A 19,742-nucleotide genomic window follows, 5' to 3' on the forward strand; every position below is an offset into this window, starting at 1 on the left:
GACTTGGCTCACGCGCATATCCCCACTTCTGTGCCTTTGCCCGAGCTGTGGATACTCTGATGGAAGAGCTGGGAGGGGAACGCATCATGAAGATGGGAGAAGGGGATGAACTCTGTGGACAAGAGGAGTCATTCAGAACCTGGGCCAAAAAAGTATTTAAGGTAAAGCTAAAGACATAGGAAGTGATGGCAGATATGAAACACGTGTCCCACCCAGTATGCTGCCCATGTTCCTATTGTAAGGCACCTTGTGTTCCTTTGTCAAGGTCAGTTACCACAAGTGTCAATATTGTGTGACAACGCAGGAAATGACATCAGTTACTGACCAAAATGTTCCATGGTCTTTCATACATAAAAAAAAAAAAGAAATATATATAAGAAACGTTAGCAACGGTGAGAGAAGGCACTTAAGTAGCCAAATCGCCATCTGATAATCCCAGTGTTTTTAAAAGATGACATTATCACATAGATTGTCATAATTTTTGCCCCATACTGATTAACTGGATATAAAACAGAAAGATGATACACTGAAACTCTTATAGAATGATTGTTTTACGCTGTGTGTATTTATACCTTGGTGCCTATAGAAAGACTACTATGAGAAATAGTGTTTTAAATTAAAAATAAATTCCTCAAAATACAGTACTTTTCTAGGACAGAGGTACGAAGTACTACTCATAAATTCACAATGCGATTCTTCATTTATTGTAACAGCCAAGAACAGAGAAACGTGTGAGGTTCCATATGGACCTTTCATCAACTTGTGAGTAGAGCTCTACTCTGCACCTCTGTCCTAGAGGAGACCTGCACTGTGTATCTCTGTCCCAGAGGAGACCTGCACTGTGTATCTCTGTCCCAGAGGAGACCTGCACTGTGTATCTCTGTCCCAGAGGAGACCTGCACTGTGTATCTCTGTCCTAGAGGAGACCTGCACTGTGTATCTCTGTCCCAGAGGAGACCTGCACTGTGTATCTCTGTCCTAGAGGAGACCTGCACTTTGTATCTCTGTCCCAGAGGAGACTTGCACGGTGTATCTCTGTCCTAGAGGAGACCTGCACTGTGTATCTCTGTCCTAGAGGAGACCTGCACTGTGTATCTCTGTCCTAGAGGAGACCTGCACTGTGTATCCCTGTCCTAGAGGAGACCTGCACTGTGTATCTCTGTCCCAGAGGAGACCTGCACTGTGTATCTCTGTCCCAGAGGAAACCTGCACTGTGTATCTCTGTCCTAGAGGAGACCTGCACTGTGTACCTCTGTCCTAGAGGAGACCTGCACGGTGTATCCCTGTCCTAGAGGAGACCTGCACTTTGTATCTCTGTCCTAGAAGAGACCTGCACTTTGTATCTCTGTCCTAGAGGAGACCTGCACTTTGTACCTCTGTCCTAGAGGAGACCTGCACTGTGTATCTCTGTCCTAGAGGAGACCTGCACTGTGTATCTCTGTCCTACAGGAGACCGGCACTGTGTATCTCTGTCCTACAGGAGACCTGCACATTGTACCTCTGTCCTAGAGGGGACCTGCACTTTGTATCTCTGTCCTAGAGGAGACCTGCACTTTGTATCTCTGTCCTAGAGGAGACCTGCACTGTGTATCCCTGTCCTTATTAAGAATCCGCGGATTGGAGTCTACAAATTCGTCCATGTGTTGCATCCAATAGCGGGTTTTGATGAATCCGCACGGTTTGAAACCACCCCAAATCTGTTGATGGATTTTACACCGCAAAATGTATTTTGGGGGTAACATCAGCGAAAATACGGGAGACTGATTTGGGTGGATTCGTCCACTTGTAGTTGCTACTTCCATTTTCCTAACAGGCCTGCACGAGAATGTGCTTAATTATGATACACACGGAAGTGAATGCTTGTCTTGTTATAGCACCTGCAATAGCAGAGGTGAGATAACTAGTTACAGGTGCAATTCCAGTCTACCCTTATTTTGTATTTTAATCATGATTTAAGCATAAATACTGTGGCTATATGCTTAGTAATAGTGTTTCTCTACCTTCCAGCACAACTGAGTAATATGATGGCCCATTCACCTCAATGTTTTTTTCAGCATGGAAGCTGTTTTATGGAATATCCCGTCTCCGTAAATATGAGTCATTAGGTTCCAACTGCTTCAAAATATCTATTCAATATTTACTAAATGGTGTCAGTCCATAAGACCTCCCTGGGGCCCGGAAAACAACTCTTGACCCATTCACTTCAATGAGCTGTAAGGTGTTCTCCAGCATTGGAATAGCACTTGGGATAACAGTTCTAGCACCAAGCCCTCCAACACATGGAAAGACATGCATATTAAAAACCGTAGGGTATGTTAACTATACGATGTGTTCCCCTCTATTACTAGTGATAGAATTAAGTCCGACATTTCCACCTGGAGCAGAGAGGACCTGTAAGATGTCAGGTCAAATGCTTGAGGTCATGTTGTGAGCTCAAGCTCCTAGTCATGCTTTTCAGGTCTCTAGAAGAGAAGGAGCCACACTTGACTTTATGGAAGGCTTGTGGCTTCGAGACACTGAGAGAGACTTGTTGTTTGTGTTTACAGGCTGCGTGTGAAGTCTTTTGTGTAGGAGATGATGTGAATATTGAGAAAGCAAATAACTCCCTGATCAGCAATGACCGCAGCTGGAAGAGGAGCAAGTACCGACTCAGCTTTGTGGCCGAGGCGCCAGAACTTACACAAGGTACGGGGGGATGTCCTATTACGCCTTCACACTTCAGTTTCTCGCAGTCAGCCTCAGACTGTACTTCTTTGGCCACTGTATTGTGCTTTATCTTTAACTTTGGAGGCAGCTAGGTGGGCGTGTAGATGTTAGGGACAGCTAATATACATGTGAACATTCTTTGTGTTTTAAACCGGTTTCTCTTCTAACAGCTCTGTACAGTATTCACAAAAAGAAAGTGTATGGGGCTCGTTTGCTGTGTAGCCAGAACTTGCAAAGCTCAAAATCCAGGTACATCATTTTTGGTAACCCCTTTATCATGTCTTGGAAAATGTGCCGTATTTTTTGGTGGAGACCAAGGCCCATGTTTAATAAGCAGTCTTATGCTATTAGACACATTCCAGCGCTGGAAGACCTCTTATGGCCCATTGATTTGGATGGCCTGTAGTAGCGTGTCTTCCAGCACCAGAGGTTGACTTATGGCAGATGACGGCTTAGTACATTTGGCCCTAAACCTTATAATTACTCCTGACGCCAGGGAGAATTTGAATATTCTTATTGCTGTATAGCTTCTTGGTTTGGAGAGATATAGTGTTACAGTGAGATCCTAATGAAAGTTAGTTCTGAGAAACCAAAAACCTCTCAAATCGAAGTAAAAGCACACAGGTCAGACTATTGAACTCAAATGTTCCTCACTCTGCAGCCGATCAACCATATTCCTTCGTCTTCACACCAATGGACACAAAGAACTGAAGTACAAACCAGGAGACCACTTAGGAGTGTTTGCAGGCAACCACGAAGATCTGGTCAGTGCCTTGATTGAGAAGTTGGACGATGCACCCCCAGTCAACCAACTGGTTAGGGTGGAGATGCTGGAAGAAAGAAATACTGCCTTAGGTACAGTGTGCATGAGCCACATATATCTGCTATGTGATAGATATATGTAATGTATCAGAAGTCTATTCTGCAGTGCTACAGTAGGATCATAGCCACCTGTCACCTCATTCTGACCCCATGACCTTAAGATAATATTATAGGTTGTGAAGTATATACATTTGTGATATAAAAATGAGAGGGAGGGTATAGAGACCACAAATCTGCATTGACAATATTTTGTGACCGTAGAGAGAGAAACATAAATAACGTTTTAACATTTGATCATTTGTTTCCTCTCTTTGTCATACGGAAAGTTAGTTAGTAGTGTTGTACAGTACCTATTAATAGTTTTAAATAGGAAGACTAATGGCTATACATTGAAGTAAAAGACTTAAACCCTTTGAATAAACCAACGCGTTTCGCTCCCCTCCGGCAGAGATTCATGAGCCAGTGATATATAGAGTAGCTTTATACACAAGGGGACATATTTATCTGATCTGATGCCACTATCTATCTTTAGCTACACATGGAGGCCTGCCCATAACCTCTACATGTGTAATATATAATAATGTGTATTATATGCACATTATATTGTACTGTATATTCAGCACATATGTATCCCCCGCAGGTGTGATCAGTAACTGGGCAGAAGAGGAGCGAATCCCACCCTGCACCATCTTCCAAGCCTTTAAGTATTTCCTAGATATCACCACTCCTCCCACGCCCCTACTCCTGCAGCAGATCGCATTACTCGCTGCCAACGAGAAGGAGAAGGAACAGCTGGAGATCCTGAGCAAGGTGACATGATGCACCCTCTATACTCTCCTACATACTGTATATCCTTCTTCCAGTATATAAAAATGGGGAGAGACCCAAGGATATATCTAATAGTGTGTACACCAGGGAGTCGTAATAAATCAAAAGTGCTTGTAGAATGAAAGTGAATAAAACATAACATTTAATATGAGCAATTACAATAACGCACCTTAAAGTGGAGGGAGAGTGAGCTAAATGATCTGATACGGTCGTCACATCACACTCTTCCCAGTATCAAGGTAAATACAAGGTGAATTATTACGTGCGCAGCATACAGTCCAGGAGCTTATAGTCTGATAGACCTACTAGCACGGAACGGCCTTAAGATCTGTAAAGTGGTTAATACCACTAAGTATCCAGGTGCTGTAGCACAGTACTAGTAATTCCCAAACCGGGGACAAATTAACCGAAATGAGCTAATATAAATCAGCGGAATAATGCGTAGTATCGCTCAAGTACAACGTGACTAGCTACTGAAGTCCATTGGAACTATAAAGTAGGACTAATAGTCATTAAAGAGGCTACTACACAGTGTACACTATACTATATAGGTGAACCCAAAATACATCAATATCCCACCCCTGGGGGGCAGATCCTCTGCGATAGTTCCCAATCCCGAGACAAATGGCTAATAAGAACTCAAGTGCTCGGGATCGGCAGATCAGATGCACAAAGATATGGGACCACTGAAGTGCAATGATAACTGCAATAGACACTGCAATGAGATATTGTTTTAGGTTTTGAAAGCTCTGTCCACTATAATGTTATCTATGAAGACCCCTAATGTTGATCCCATAAATGGTATAGCAATGAACCTGCATTTCTCCAGGACTACATACAATGTAAACTAGCTGCTGTAGATACCTGTAGTTCGATGGATGGAGACTCCGATGTAGCGAGAGATTGGTGGATACATAGATATAGATGTGTCTGTATAGTAATAGCCTGCATCTTATTTCTGGGTGTTCAGGGTTTGCAGGAGTACGAGCAGTGGAAGTGGTACAAGAACCCAACTATTGTTGAGGTGCTAGAGGAGTTTCCATCGGTCCAGATGCCATCATCTCTGCTGCTTACCCAGCTGTCCATGCTGCAGCCTCGCTACTACTCTATCAGTTCCTCTCCTGACATGTATCCCGAAGAGGTTCATCTTACTATCGCGGTTGTGTCCTACCGTACACAAGGTACATGCAAAGCCACATGCACTCAAATACATCCGAAGAAATGTCTCTGTGTCCGGCAGAAGATAATACTATGGAAAGATATTTCTTAGGAGAAATCCAATAAATATTGTGGGGCCTCTTCAAAATGGACCTGATGACAGGTCCATATGGGAGCTGAAACGTTGTCTTTCCACTGTTTTTGGCTGTCACATTAAATGGAGAACTTCATTATAAACTTGTGAGTAGAGCTCTGATGTGTATCCGTCCTAGAGGAGACCTGCACTGTGTATCTCTGTCCTAGAGGAGACCTGCACTGTGTATCTCTGTCCTAGAGGAGACCTGCTCTGTGTATCCCTGTCCTAGAGGAGACCTGCACTGTGTACCTCTGTTTTAGAGGAGACATGCACTGTGTACCTCTGTCCTAGAGGAGACCTGCACTGTGTATCTCTGTCCTAGAGGAGACCTGCACTGTGTAACTCTGTCCTAGAGGAGACCTGCACTGTGTATCTCTGTCCTAGAGGAGACCTGCACTGTGTATCCCTGTCTTAGAGGAGACCTGCACTTTGTATCTCTGTCCTAGAGGAGACCTGCACTGTGTATCTCTGCCCCAGAGGAGACCTGCACTGTGTATCCCTGTCCTAGAGGAGACCTGCACTGTGTATCCCTGTCCTAGAGGAGACCTGCACTGTGTATCTCTGCCCCAGAGGAGACCTGCACTGTGTATCCCTGTCCTAGAGGAGACCTGCACTGTGTATCTCTGTCCTAGAGGAGACCTGCACTGTGTATCCCTGTCCTAGAGGAGACCTGCACTGTGTACCTCTGTCCTAGAGGAGACCTGCACTGTGTATCCCTGTCCTAGAGGAGACCTGCACTGTGTATCTCTGTCCTAGAGGAGACCTGCACTTTGTATCTCTGTCCTAGAGGAGACCGGCACTGTGTATCTCTGTCCTAGAGGAGACCTGCACTGTGTATCTCTGTCCTAGAGGAGACCTGCACTTTGTATCTCTGTCCTAGAGGAGACCTGCACTTTGTATCTCTGTCCTAGAGGAGACCTGCACTTTGTATCTCTGTCCTAGAGGAGACCTGCACTGTGTATCTCTGTCCTAGAGGAGACCTGCACTGTGTATCTCTGTCCTAGAGGAGACCTGCACTTTGTATCTCTGTCCTAGAGGAGACCTGCACTTTGTATCTCTGTCCTAGAGGAGACCTGCACTTTGTATCTCTGTCCTAGAGGAGACCTGCACTGTGTATCTCTGTCCTAGAGGAGACCTGCACTTTGTATCTCTGTCCTAGAGGAGACCTGCACTGTGTATCTCTGTCCTAGAGGAGACCTGCACTGTGTATCTCTGTCCTAGAGGAGACCTGCACTTTGTATCTCTGTCCTAGAGGAGACCTGCACTTTGTATCTCTGTCCTAGAGGAGACCTGCACTGTGTATCTCTGTCCTAGAGGAGACCTGCACTGTGTATCTCTGTCCTAGAGGAGACCTGCACTGTGTATCTCTGTCTTAGAGGAGACCTGCACTGTGTATCTCTGTCTTAGAGGAGACCTGCACTGTGTATCCCTGTCTTAGAGGAGACCTGCACTTTGAGGAATTTGTTTGCCTCACCAAAATAGTGTACATCCTTATAAGTTACATAGTGGATGAGGTTGAAAAAAGACATCTATCCATCGAGCTCACCTACAGTATGTGTATCTATATTTTGGATAACAGTGCGTCATAAAAACATGAGAATTATTATTGCATATTTTCCGCGTCCTGCTTTGTAACTCATATTTTACTCCAAGCGTTGTAATCACTGCGCTACTGTTTTGCCAATTCTGTCTGAACTCCGAACTATTCCCTACTGAAGTAGTATGTATTGTACGTTATCTTTAACTGCGGCTATCACGTCTACATTTGCAACGGTAATCAGCACAGCTTCATTTATGGAAGGAATAGTAGACATTGCGGAGAAGCATTAACATCGCAACAATTCCAACTTATTGCACGTCATTGCAACTCCTATATATTTTGCTCAATGAATCCCTAATAATTAGCTTTTATCAGGGTAAATATATTATTTTCCTCTGTCAGATGGTGTTGGACCCGTACATCATGGGGTGTGCTCCTCTTGGCTGGAAAGGATACAGGCGGATGAAGTGGTACCATGTTTTGTCAGAGGGTAAGTAGCTACACACTAACCCAAAGTATACTTTGTTCATTATAAGTGTAACCCTCTTTAACCCCCCCTTCCCTCCCCCCCCCCCCCCCCCCCTTTGGGAAATGTGCTGCTGTTTCATACCTGAGTGGTAACAGGAGGCAGGAGATCTGCGCGATGGTGTGGGGAGGACATCAGGACAGGCTCATGGTGGTACTTTAGTGGTCACCGAATCTAGTCCAAGAGGATCCTGAGGCCTCAGGATGCACCTCATGGACACTTCTTCTGTGATCTATAGTCATGCTTCAAATACTACGCCAGGTGTTGGTATGACTGAGGTTTATTGAACAGCCAATTACATGCACCGAATCACATATCCTTAGTACCCTATCCCCTATGGGACTAGGCCTCAGGCACTCCTCTAGCAGGAGAACTCTCTTCAGTGTCTGCGCACTCTGAAGACTACTCCAGAACCACTGCACCCACTAACTACTCTACATAGAAGAACCCCCTCCTTCCCTGGGGAGTGGCTAGTAAGCCGGCCTAGTCACTGTCACAGACCCCCCTTACAGTCACTGTCACAGACCCCCCTTACAGTCACAGGCTAGTAAGCCGGCCTATTCACTGTCACAGACCCCCCTTACAGTCACAGGCTAGTAAGCCGGCCTAGTCACTGTCACAGACCCCCCTTACAGTCACAAGCTAGTAAGCCGGCCTATTCACTGTCACAGACCCCCCTTACAGTCACAGGCTAGTAAGCCGGCCTAGTCACTGTCACAGACCCCCCTTACAGTCACAGGCTAGTAAGCCGGCCTAGTCACTGTGACAGACCCCCCTTACAGTCACAGGCTAGTAAGCCGGCCTATTCACTTTCACAGACCCCCCTTACAGTCACAGGCTAGTAAGCCGGCCTATTCACTGTCACAGACCCCCCTTACAGTCACTGTCACAGACCCCCCTTACAGTCACAGGCTAGTAAGCCGGCCTAGTCACTGTCACAGACCCCCCTTACAGTCACAGGCTAGTAAGCCGGCCTAGTCACTGTCACAGACCCCCCTTACAGTCACAGGCTAGTAAGCCGGCCTATTCACTTTCACAGACCCCCCTTACAGTCACAGGCTAGTAAGCCGGCCTATTCACTTTCACAGACCCCCCTTACAGTCACAGGCTAGTAAGCCGGCCTATTCACTGTCACAGACCCCCCTTACAGTCACAGGCTAGTAAGCCGGCCTATTCACTTTCACAGACCCCCCTTACAGTCACAGGCTTGTCCTGAACTTTATTGAACATGTACAATGAACAATATAACATACTCGGCATAGTCTACTGCTAACACTGCCCACATATTAAAGGGGGCGTACATTGTTATGAGGCCAGGAAATCAGTAGTCCCCGGAGACTGAGCGACATGAGAACTATAGTAATAATAACCCTCTTGTAGTGAACACTTTAAGCAAATGTACTGCGGATCTAGCAGGCGTTATTACCCCTTTAACGCACAAAATAACGCATTAGATAACACGAGTATTATCTTCTTAACCATTGTTTTCAATTTATTATTTATTTAGTTATAAAATATTTTACCAGGAAGTAATACAGTGAGAGTTACCTCTCGTTTTCACGTATGTCCTGGGCACAGAGTTAAGAGAAATAATACATAGTTACATAAATGAACAGGGTATACATTATGTACAAGACATTGCGTGCACAGTTAAAGATAATATATATTATGGGCGTATGTAACAGTTACAGTTCAATAGCACTACTGTTAAATAACACAGCAACAGTAACGCCGTGCATTAACCGTGCATTAACCGGGCAATAGCGCCTGCTACCTACACTATGTATGTCTGCTTGTAAGGTCATTTAACATAACCGACGTGAAACATGGACTAAGCCATTTGACACCATTGCTATGTTACAGTGGTTTATAGAGTTTTTCACACATTATTTTAAAAAACTAAGTGATGTGAGCACTTGTAAGAGCAAATAAGTGGAGCTTTATAGTTTGCCAGTAAATAATACTATGCCTATGGGTCCCAATACATATATATCCTTGTATCTATAAGTATGACTGTGTACAGTATGTATCAGTTTCTTAATGTGTGTTAATGTGTGTTAATGTGTGTTAATGTGTGTTACTGTGTGTTAATGTGTGTTAATGTGTGTTACTGGATTTGACCAGTGAGGTTACAGAGCAGTAGTGGACAACTCCAGTGCTCAAGGGCCACCAACAGGTCAGGTTTTCAGGATATCCCTGCTTCAGCACAGATGGTGATGTCTTTGACTGAGCCACTGATTGAGCCACCTGTGCTGAATCAGGGATATCCTGAAAACCTGACCTGTTGGTGGCCCTTGAGGCCTGGAATTGAGCGCCCCCGGATACAGAGAACCAGTAGTTAGCAGTAGTTATAAATGGCAGAACACACCTTAAAATGTGAGCTTGCAATATATTTGCTCTGTCCAACTGCCCTAGTACACATTAGGCGTGTGCGCGCGTCAATTATAATTGGCTGTGCTAGCCAGACATTTATATACTTTGGACGCGCACGGCCGTGAGCGGTGGCGCGGCAGACCAGGGAAAATACAATAACATTTTATTTTCGCGCTGCTGCACGCCGCGAACCAATCACAGCGCGGCCTACCGCTCTGACGTTAGTCACGCCCCTTAATCGTGCGCGTCACCGCTTGCACCCTCCAATTAAACACGCACGCGCAACGCCGGGCGCCCGCACACACAGCAGCGAGGACTATATAACAAGCCTTAGAAGGGGGATTCGGGCACTCTGTGAAAAATCACAGGGTACTTATCAGCTCCATATCAGGGGGATATCCTGGGGCCCCAGAGAAATCAGCAGCCGAGATGAGAGTGAAACAGGCGCACGGACTTCTAACCAGAAAAGATTCATTGTGCCAAAAGAACCAACGTTTCTGCTGCATGGATCCGCCGTTGTGAAGCGGCGCCCTCTCCGTGACAAGGGCGGATCTATGCAGCCGAAACGTTGGTTTCTTTTGGCACAATGAATCTTTTCTGGTTAGCAAGTCCGTGCGCCTGTTTCACTCCCGTCTCCGCTCCCCTCGCCCCCACGCGTACAGGAACTCCCGTCTCCGCTCCCCTAGCCCCCACGCGTACAGGAACTCCCGTCTCCGCTCCCCTAGCCCCCACGCGTACAGGAACTCCCGTCTCCGCTCCCCTAGCCCCCACGCGTACAGGAACTCCCGTCTCCGCTCCCCTAGCCCCCACGCGTACAGGAACTCCCGTCTCCGCGCCCCTAGCCCCCACGCGTACAGGAACTCCCGTCTCCGCTCCCCTAGCCCCCACGCATACAGGAACTCCCGTCTCCGCTCCCCTAGCCCCCACGCGTACAGGAACTCCTGTCTCCGCGCCCCTAGCCCCCACGCGTACAGGAACTCCCGTCTCCGCGCCCCTAGCCCCCACGCGTACAGGAACTCCCGTCTCCGCGCCCCTAGCCCCCACGCGTACAGGAACTCCCGTCTCCGCTCCCCTAGCCCCCACGCGTACAGGAACTCCCGTCTCCGCTCCCCTAGCCCCCAAGCGTACAGGAACTCCCGTCTCCGCTCCCCTAGCCCCCAAGCGTACAGGAACTCCCGTCTCCGCTCCCCTAGCCCCCACGCGTACAGGAACTCCCGTTTCCGCTCCCCTAGCCCCCACGCGTACAGGAACTCCCGTTTCCGCTCCCCTAGCCCCCACGCGTACAGGAACTCCCGTCTCCGCGCCCCTAGCCCCCACGCGTACAAGAACTCCCGTTTCCCATTTGCATAACGCGTTGAACTTTTAAAGTAAATGAATTTCTGCTTCTCCGTTCTAGAGCGCCAAGTTTCCAGATGCCGCAGGACCCTCATGTCCCCTGCATCCTGATCGGGCCCGGCACCGGCATCGCTCCATTCAGAAGCTTCTGGCAGCAACGCCTTTTCGATATGCAGCACAAAGGTGCGTTTCTACTTCTTTATGTCAACTTCAAAACTGTAGGAGACTCCTCTAGCAGGGAACAGAGAATGGTAGCATATTAATAATTAAACATCGAGGATGTTGGGTGGTATCTGTATACATTTATTTTTAGAAGGGTCAAGTCACTTCACTACTTACTGTAGATGTTGGCTTTTGGTACGGGAGTCACGGTAGACCTTACAGTGTGTATATTGTACATTTTTCTAGCCCTGCGTAGCCTGCTTCTGGTATCGGGGTATAGAGTTCTATCGCTTGTGTGTGACAGATAACCCATGGGTGTCTCTGCATGTCTTCCACAGGTCCCCAAACCTGCTTCATTCACCTATGTGATACAGTGGTTGAGCTGCAGGGGAGGATTCTGGGTAGTGACATGGAAATTAAGGCAGAGGGCATGGCAATTTTTGCTTGCTATCCATTATTAACTGGATTCCCAATATCTTTGTTCCTGCTGCATTACACGGCGTGGGCGTATTTCCATGTCAACACCATTTGCATCATCATGAAGTTGGTTTGCGGACCTGGGGGAAACTTGCAGATACACTTATCGGTTTTCTATCTGCTGTACTTTGTACGGTGACCAGTTTAGTCATCGTTTTACCCACCCTAACCTTGTGATATCGTGCTGAACACTGACATGGGGGATGCCTATTCTAGGAAGCATGCTGCTGTTGTATCCTTAACTCACATTTTTTTTCTATCTCCCAGGACTTAAACCTTGTCCCATGATACTGGTCTTTGGGTGCCGGGAGTCCAAAATTGATCACATCTACAGAGAGGAAACCATGCTTGCTAAGAACAAAGGGGTGTTTAAAGAACTGTACACAGCATATTCCCGGGAACCGAATAAGCCAAAGGTGATTAATGCAGAATACAGGACCAAAATGTACACAGAGACTCAGCAGGAGCGCCAATATACGCATACCAATTCTATACAAAGAAGCATAAGCCCTTCATTGTCAGCAATACTTTGCAGAGGGGAAAGCCGCAATGCATTGTTAATCAACTTTTCTCTTTGAGAAACAAAAATATTACAAATATGTAGTAGATATACTGAAGTGATACTATTTTGGATGGCCACAGAGAACATGAGACTGGAAGAGATGAGTTTGCTAAATATATTGCCACCGGTAAGGACCAGGTGGGAACGGTGGATTCCGTGAAAGTGTGGGATGAAGACGCGGACTTAGAGGTTTAAATATCCTGATACGCTAATAGATTGGTTCTAGGTTCTGATACCTTTCAGGGAACCAACATTGAAGTCCTTTGCTGCAGGTATAGCAAACATTATTACACCCGTTAACAGGAAGCATAACATTAATGCCAACGCAATATTTAATTCTGCGTTAACATGAGTGCCTTTGAAAACAATGGTAACGCTGCGTTACCTCCTCAACGACACTCGTGCGTTACCACTTCTCATGCATTATTCCCCATTCAAGGGGACAATAACGCCTGCTAGATCTGTACAACAGATCTACACTTCTCCAGGAAGAACACGGCTGCTGCAATTCTGAACAAATACACATTGATGTGATGGTGCTGATGGAGGATCTCGTGCATTTTTGTGCTTGACTGGCCTGCAGTGCATTGCAGATGGGGCTAAACCACATATTTGTCTTATTGCAGAAATACGTGCAGGACGTGCTGCGGGAACAGCTCCCTGAGGGGACGTTCAAAGCGCTGAAGGAGCAGGGAGGGCATATATATGTATGTGGGGATGTCACCATGGCGGGTGATGTCCTGAAGAGCCTCCGGCACATTGTGAGACAGCATGGGAACCTGACCCCTGAAGAGGCTGGAGCCTTCATCAGCAAACTAAGGGTGAGTGTGGTCCAAACCGTTGCGTTTAGAAGGTCATTGTAATGCCATCATTTTACTGCACTCAGATGCATATAGTTACAACAGCCTGCGATCCACTCACTTGCAAAGAGACCAGCACTCCTACACCTTATCACTCAATTTTATACTTCATCACACAGCTGTAAACATGCACTTCCATTTCTTACTCATCAAGAATGATCACGAAGCCCAGAACTAAATCTAAACTCACACTTTCTCTTCAAATCCAGGAATTCTGGGTCCTGAATGTAAGGTTAATCCCTCTTTTTAAACATTATATTAAAAAAACACATTGTATATCACAGGATGGCAAAAGTTACAAATCGCATAATCAAATCACTGGAACTGTGTCAATACATCTCATGGTTATCCGCTGTCTGTAGGAATCCCTCATCATTACCAATGGTTAATAGTGATAATAAGCCCCTGAGCGGATTATTAAAGTGTCGCTATGATCAATAAGGTGCATAAGGTACAATTAGAAAAAAAAGGTTTGCAAACCCAAAAGGGAACAGTGTTCCCTTTTAATGAACAATAACAAAAGGGTAAATGAAATAGTTAAGTGTTGATGATGAGAGATTCCTACAGATGAGGGATAATCATTAGATTTATTGACGCCGTTTCAGTGATATTATCATTATTATTATATTATTATTATTATCATTACTATGTGACTAAGACATAAATGGCCCGCAAAGCAATCGGCAAGTATCAAATAAAAGTCAAACCTCGAATAGCCAATAGTTAGCTACACTCTTGTGCCAATATAAATGGTCATCTACAAAACGTGTTATTTCATTAGAGATTTACTGTATATCCGCACAGTTGTGAGATAACAAAAAGTCATCGTGGCGGCCTCCTGAGTTATGGATCCCATTCCCAAAGTTAAATGATAGGAAATCCCCTATTTATGAGCTGAGTGATTCATCTACGCTTAACATTTTCAGACTGTTTTACTGAAGGAACAACGTGTAAACCCTCCTGAATGTACCCATCACCTGTCCTATAAGGAAGGAGGCAGAATCACACTCCGTTACGCTTCTGAGATCATTTCCATGATCTTCATTAATGAGTACAGTGCATATATTTGTTACAAGTCTTTAAATAAGGCTGTGATGGGGCAGGGGAGTAACTGACTGTCATGCTTAGAGGATATAAGGAGTGATAGGGTTAATAGACTCTCTCATTGTTTAACTTCAGGATGACAATAGGTACCACGAAGACATTTTTGGGGTGACACTCCGGACGTATGAAGTTACAAATCGTCTCAGATCGGAATCTATTGCGTTTATTGAAGAAAGCAAAAAGGACTCCGATGAGTACGTTGTGTGGTTGTTATTTGTGTTCTAATTGGCAGTTCTATTAGGAAATGGTGAAAGAAGGGAGTGCAGGCGTGTGTACCACGGCCCATATGTACTAGGCAGTGTTATGCCATAAAACACCTTACGGCTCATTCAAATGAATGGGCATTAGGGTGTCTTCCGGCTCTTGGAGGGGTCTGATGCCATAGCACGGCTTAAATATGGGCCCATATATCTTCATGGTTCCGGTTTCTCTCCTGCATATGTACATAAATAACGGCAGCTTACTGGCGTTGCCGGCTGCGTTTTCATGGTGCGAATATCTAAGTTACGTTAAAGTTCGCGGTGGAAATGTTGCCAGTAAAGTTATATCTCTGTTTACAGGTCACAGCCATAAAAGTGCGTACAATAACAGAGCAAAGAGAAAGTACTCTGGTGAGCTATCCACAGGTCCACGAAGCAGCGCCACGCACCCCATTGCCACGTTGTGGTTAAGCAGCAGACACGGATTGGGTGTAGTGACATATAAACGGGCATCCTAGCCACTTTATTACGTGGATTGCCTAGGGCAGGGGAGGCCAAACTCCGTCCTCATGACCAGATATTAGGGATATCCCTGCTTCAGCACAGGTGGTGCAGTCGTTGATTGAGCCACTTGTGCTGTAGCCAGGATATCCGTAAAACCTGTCCTTGTGGACGGAGTTTGCCCCCCATCGTTCCCTGTCCCGCTGTCTGCTGCATTAAATAACTTCTACAGCTAAGCCTGCTACAATGACACGCCGTCTTTTGGACTCATAAGCTTGAGTTTAGCCACCGATTGGGCATTGTGACACTGCTGGTAGTTCTAACCCAGATGCACAATTAGGTTACGGTGGATAGAAAAGTGCCAAACACCCACCACTGGACCAAGTGCAGCAAAGATAAAATACCCATGATCATAGTATAACAATGGCACATATATACATATAGTATATATATATATGTATATAGTACATACGTAGTACGTATATATATATATATATATATATGTGTGTGTTTGTGTGTGTCTATATATAGTACATATGTAGTATATGTAGTATATATATATATATATATATATATATATATATATATATATATATATATATATATATATATATATATATATACATATACATATACATATACATTTTCAGCAGTGACAGGGTTTTGATGCCTTCAGCCCTATTGTTTAATTTACAAGTTTCTTCTCTTTAAATAAAACGGTAACCGCTTTCCTATCAGGCAGTCATTTAGTTTAATATACCAAGAAAGGTCTAGATACATTTAGATTGTAAGCTGCTTGGGGTAGAGACCTCCTTCCTACTGTCTCAGCTTGTCTTTTATATATATATATATATATATATATATATATATATATGTGTGTATATATATATATATAGGTGTGTGTGTATATATATATAGTGTGTGTGTGTATGTACAGTATGTGTGTATGTGTGTGTGTATATATATATACACACAGGGTAACCAGGGAAATCCAGGTAACAAACAGACAGCACACCGCAATATGATGAAGTAAATAAAGTGTATTAACAACACAGGGCAGCCAACGTTTCGGTCCTCAGAGTGGGACCTTCCTCAGGGCAGTGCAACTAGTGACTAATCCAGACCCCTGGTGGGGGTATATTAAGGGGTCTGGATTAGTGACTGGTTGCACTGCCCTGAGGAAGGTCCCACTCTGAGGACCGAAACGTTGGCTGCCCTGTGTTGTTAATACAGTTTATTTACTTCATCATATTGCGGTGTGCTGTCTCTTTGTTACCTGGGTTTCCCTGGTTACCCTGTACATGTTTCTATATGGGACGAGCATCTGCCTTCATTTTCACTCTTTTATCACACAATGTTATTGTCCGTCCCACATTGTACTACACTGTGGAATATGTTGGTGCCATACAAAAAAAGATAATAGAAGTATCAGTTGTTCAGCTAAATTGTGCTAAGGTTTTCCTCCATGTGCTCTAGTCGTGAAGTTATTTATTGTGATTTAGGGTGTCGCCTGCCTTTATATAGAGGTTTCCAATATACTACGACACCCCATAATATGTGTGTTTCTTTTTTCCATAGGGTTTTCCGCTTATAACTGGAATGTTTTACCGTCGATGGATGCCAAACGGGTCATGCAAACACACAACACTTCATGTAGACTGCATACCACACCTGCATGTACACTGTATGTGGGGACATACATGAACCGTGTGTACTGCATGCATGACAAAACAACACCTCCATGTGACAAGGCTGATATTTACATATAATAACGTGCCCCATCCTTTCTCACATAAAGCCTCCTTTTCAAAATGGGTTTTGTAATTTCAGCGACAGAGTAATCCTTTTTTTTTTTATGGGACTCTGAGCACCTCTCTCTGCTGCCCTGTGCTGGTGTCTTTGTTCTGTGGCCATATACATCTCTATATATACATATATGTATGGAAAGAGAGACCTATATACAGATATGTATTCCTTCTACTTATGGGATTGCATTCGTTTCGGATATACACCCACTGCTGTGTTCTTGCCTGAGTTTCAGCAGCTGCATCTTGAAACAAAGAACTATATATATAATGAAATGCAGAAGAAACCCCCAAAACTTTCTCTGGTGCATGCAGCTTTCCGTTTTCTCCAGGCCTTGCTTGACATTCTCTGGATTGAAAGGGTCTATCACATTTATTTCATGGGATCTGGGAGTTGCAATGTTCATGTTATCTTTTGGATGTAAGAAAGCAGAATGCTGATGGTCCTTAATCTACTTTGCGGTATCATATCTCTCATTGCGCCAGCCCTGCATTTATAGGATACCAGTAGTAATGATATCCACGCAAGTACCTATTTCCAAAGTAACCGCTAAGAGTATCCCATGAGACTTTGGGGGAGATTCACTAAGCGCAGATGTGTGGTATCACCCCGATCTGATCTGAACCGCCACTCACGTCAAAGACCGTTGCCCCACATTGGCGCTTAGTGAATCCTGGTCTATATGTGAAGGCAATTTTGATGTTACAATGATGCTGAAACCATCGTCATCCTGCATCTATTACAGTCAATGTATCAAAGTACCTTCAACTTCTTCTGCACGGTCGCATTACAATGTGGGTAACGCCAACCAGAAGAGTCGGGGAGGAATGACAGGAGCAGGATAATACTGCGTACCAAATTCTGCACCTCTCATTTTCCCTTCGTCCTGTTAGGAAAACCCTTGCCAGGTTTGAGGTGGGAACGTCACTTGTTAACAATCTGCATCACATGTAACACACTCGATTAACAAATGACTTGCATTTGATGCTGCCACAACCACAAATGATGCACTGCAGGAAAGCGACGGTTTCTTTGTCTTGATACACAGACCCTTAAATGTGGCACAATATTTACTAGCAACAGTAACATGATACCTGCCTATAACAACCCGTAGTCACCAACGGTTACATACTCTGAGCTGCTGTGGTTCCACTCTAGGATCTGGTCCTACGCATGTACAGTAGCGGTTATTGCAAACATTCACAAATTAATAGCTAGTGGCAGTCACAAGCTCTGATAACAAGTACTTAACGAATTATAATTAGTTAATGGCTCACGTTTATACTTCATTGTCATCAGACCTAAGAACCCAGGGATAGTTGCCTTCTCACACTGCACTCCAGTATTCACCGTAGCTGTAGTCACTATTTCCAATCAGAGGTTAGTTCTAGTCACTTTTATGATGCACCCAAGGGACGCGCTTTAGTTACTATCGTCCTTTATATAGCTATGTTATAGGCCAGTGGTTGCCAACTGCAGTCTTCAAGAACCCCCAACAGGCCAAGTATTAGGGATATCCTCAGCACAGGTGGCTCAGTAATTGTGACTGCAACACGTGTGCTGAAGCAGGGATATCCTTAATACCTGGGCTGTTGTGGGTTCTTGAAGATAGGGGTTGGGAACCAATGCTATAGGCCATTAAATAGCACACATGTTACTGCTGTAGCTGTAGTCACGTCCCTTATTTCTTTCAAGACTACAGTTCTAATTCCGGCTTTTGGGTCGGTCTCCAGCCGCTAGTCAAGTTAGAAGTCACCAATTCCCATTATATGCAGGTAACTACATATTCCACATACATACGATGCACCTAAGTTACAGTCACCTGCTCATGTAAAACAAAGCTCTGGGTTATACACCTTAACCCTCCAAGTCGCCTAACTTCTCCTTCCAACCCAGATTTCAAAAATACAAGTTGAGAATATTTCCATAAAAGTGTCCCAGAGGGGAAAAGTGTCAAACAGAACAGATCTGTGTAAGAAGCTTTGAGGACCTCGAGGTAACTAACCTCGCAGAATGATAGCAGACCATGGTACAAAGGAGTGTTACTCCCTCCAGAGCCAGCCCTTCACACCTCTCCCAGAGTCCTCTCCATCAGAAGGTTTAGTACTGTATATTACTCCTCCAGTTTGACTATATTCTAAGCATGCACCTCCCTTGTGTATAGTCCCAAGCTGCCAGTTGTATGGAATAACATTGCATATGCCTGTTTGAAAAGATCAAATAACTGAAAAATAAACATGAACTCAATACTGGGAACTTTTGTTTTCTTTTTGATAAATGGGTAAATGAAATAATTAGGCAGAAAAATGGTCGAATGAATGGGGTAACGGTCCTACCTGCATCATACATGGTAGACAATGCCTAAGGAAGCCCATACACTGGTAAACACATCTAACTCTCGGCTACACAGAGGAACCTAATATATTATTCTTTACATTGCAAGGTATCCTGTCGTTGATAGTGGGTAAATATGTTGCATTATAGAAGCAATGAGATTTTGCTCTTTAAATATGGAACCCTCCCTGTCCAGCTTCTAGGGAGATTACATCGGGGTGTTATATGTGGCTCCCCCGCCTGGGATACCTAGAACCAGGGTTCTGGATTCAGGCGGCTGGACGATGAGGCAGCAAGGTTGTAGAATAATGG

At 44.8% G+C, this 19,742-nt stretch overlaps 1 protein-coding gene across 7 annotated transcripts in view; it reads left to right on the forward strand.

Moving 5' to 3' along the window:
• NOS1 (nitric oxide synthase 1) overlaps positions 1-19,343 on the forward strand; it is a 197,413-nt gene extending 178,070 nt beyond the window's left edge. For 6 of the 7 annotated variants that reach the window (XM_075568100.1, XM_075568103.1, XM_075568102.1 and 3 more), the window contains exons 18-29: positions 1-161; positions 2,547-2,685; positions 2,877-2,955; positions 3,368-3,561; positions 4,169-4,338; positions 5,327-5,537; positions 7,593-7,680; positions 11,486-11,607; positions 12,331-12,479; positions 13,252-13,446; positions 14,665-14,783; positions 16,869-19,343. The exon at positions 1-161 is cut by the window's left edge and continues 14 nt beyond it. In XM_075568100.1, coding sequence (XP_075424215.1) covers positions 1-161; positions 2,547-2,685; positions 2,877-2,955; positions 3,368-3,561; positions 4,169-4,338; positions 5,327-5,537; positions 7,593-7,680; positions 11,486-11,607; positions 12,331-12,479; positions 13,252-13,446; positions 14,665-14,783; positions 16,869-16,884 — 1,643 coding nt within the window. In that variant the 3' untranslated portion in view covers positions 16,885-19,343. Of the gene's footprint in view, positions 162-2,546; positions 2,686-2,876; positions 2,956-3,367; positions 3,562-4,168; positions 4,339-5,326; positions 5,538-7,592; positions 7,681-11,485; positions 11,608-12,330; positions 12,480-13,251; positions 13,447-14,664; positions 14,784-15,149; positions 15,201-16,868 lie in introns of all 7 variants that reach the window. The other variant, XM_075568105.1, reaches the window with a different exon arrangement.
• The last annotated feature ends 399 nt before the right edge of the window (positions 19,344-19,742 follow it).

This window comes from Ascaphus truei, chromosome 13 (genome assembly GCF_040206685.1).
Source record: "Ascaphus truei isolate aAscTru1 chromosome 13, aAscTru1.hap1, whole genome shotgun sequence".
Taxonomy (NCBI): Eukaryota; Metazoa; Chordata; class Amphibia; order Anura; family Ascaphidae; genus Ascaphus; species Ascaphus truei.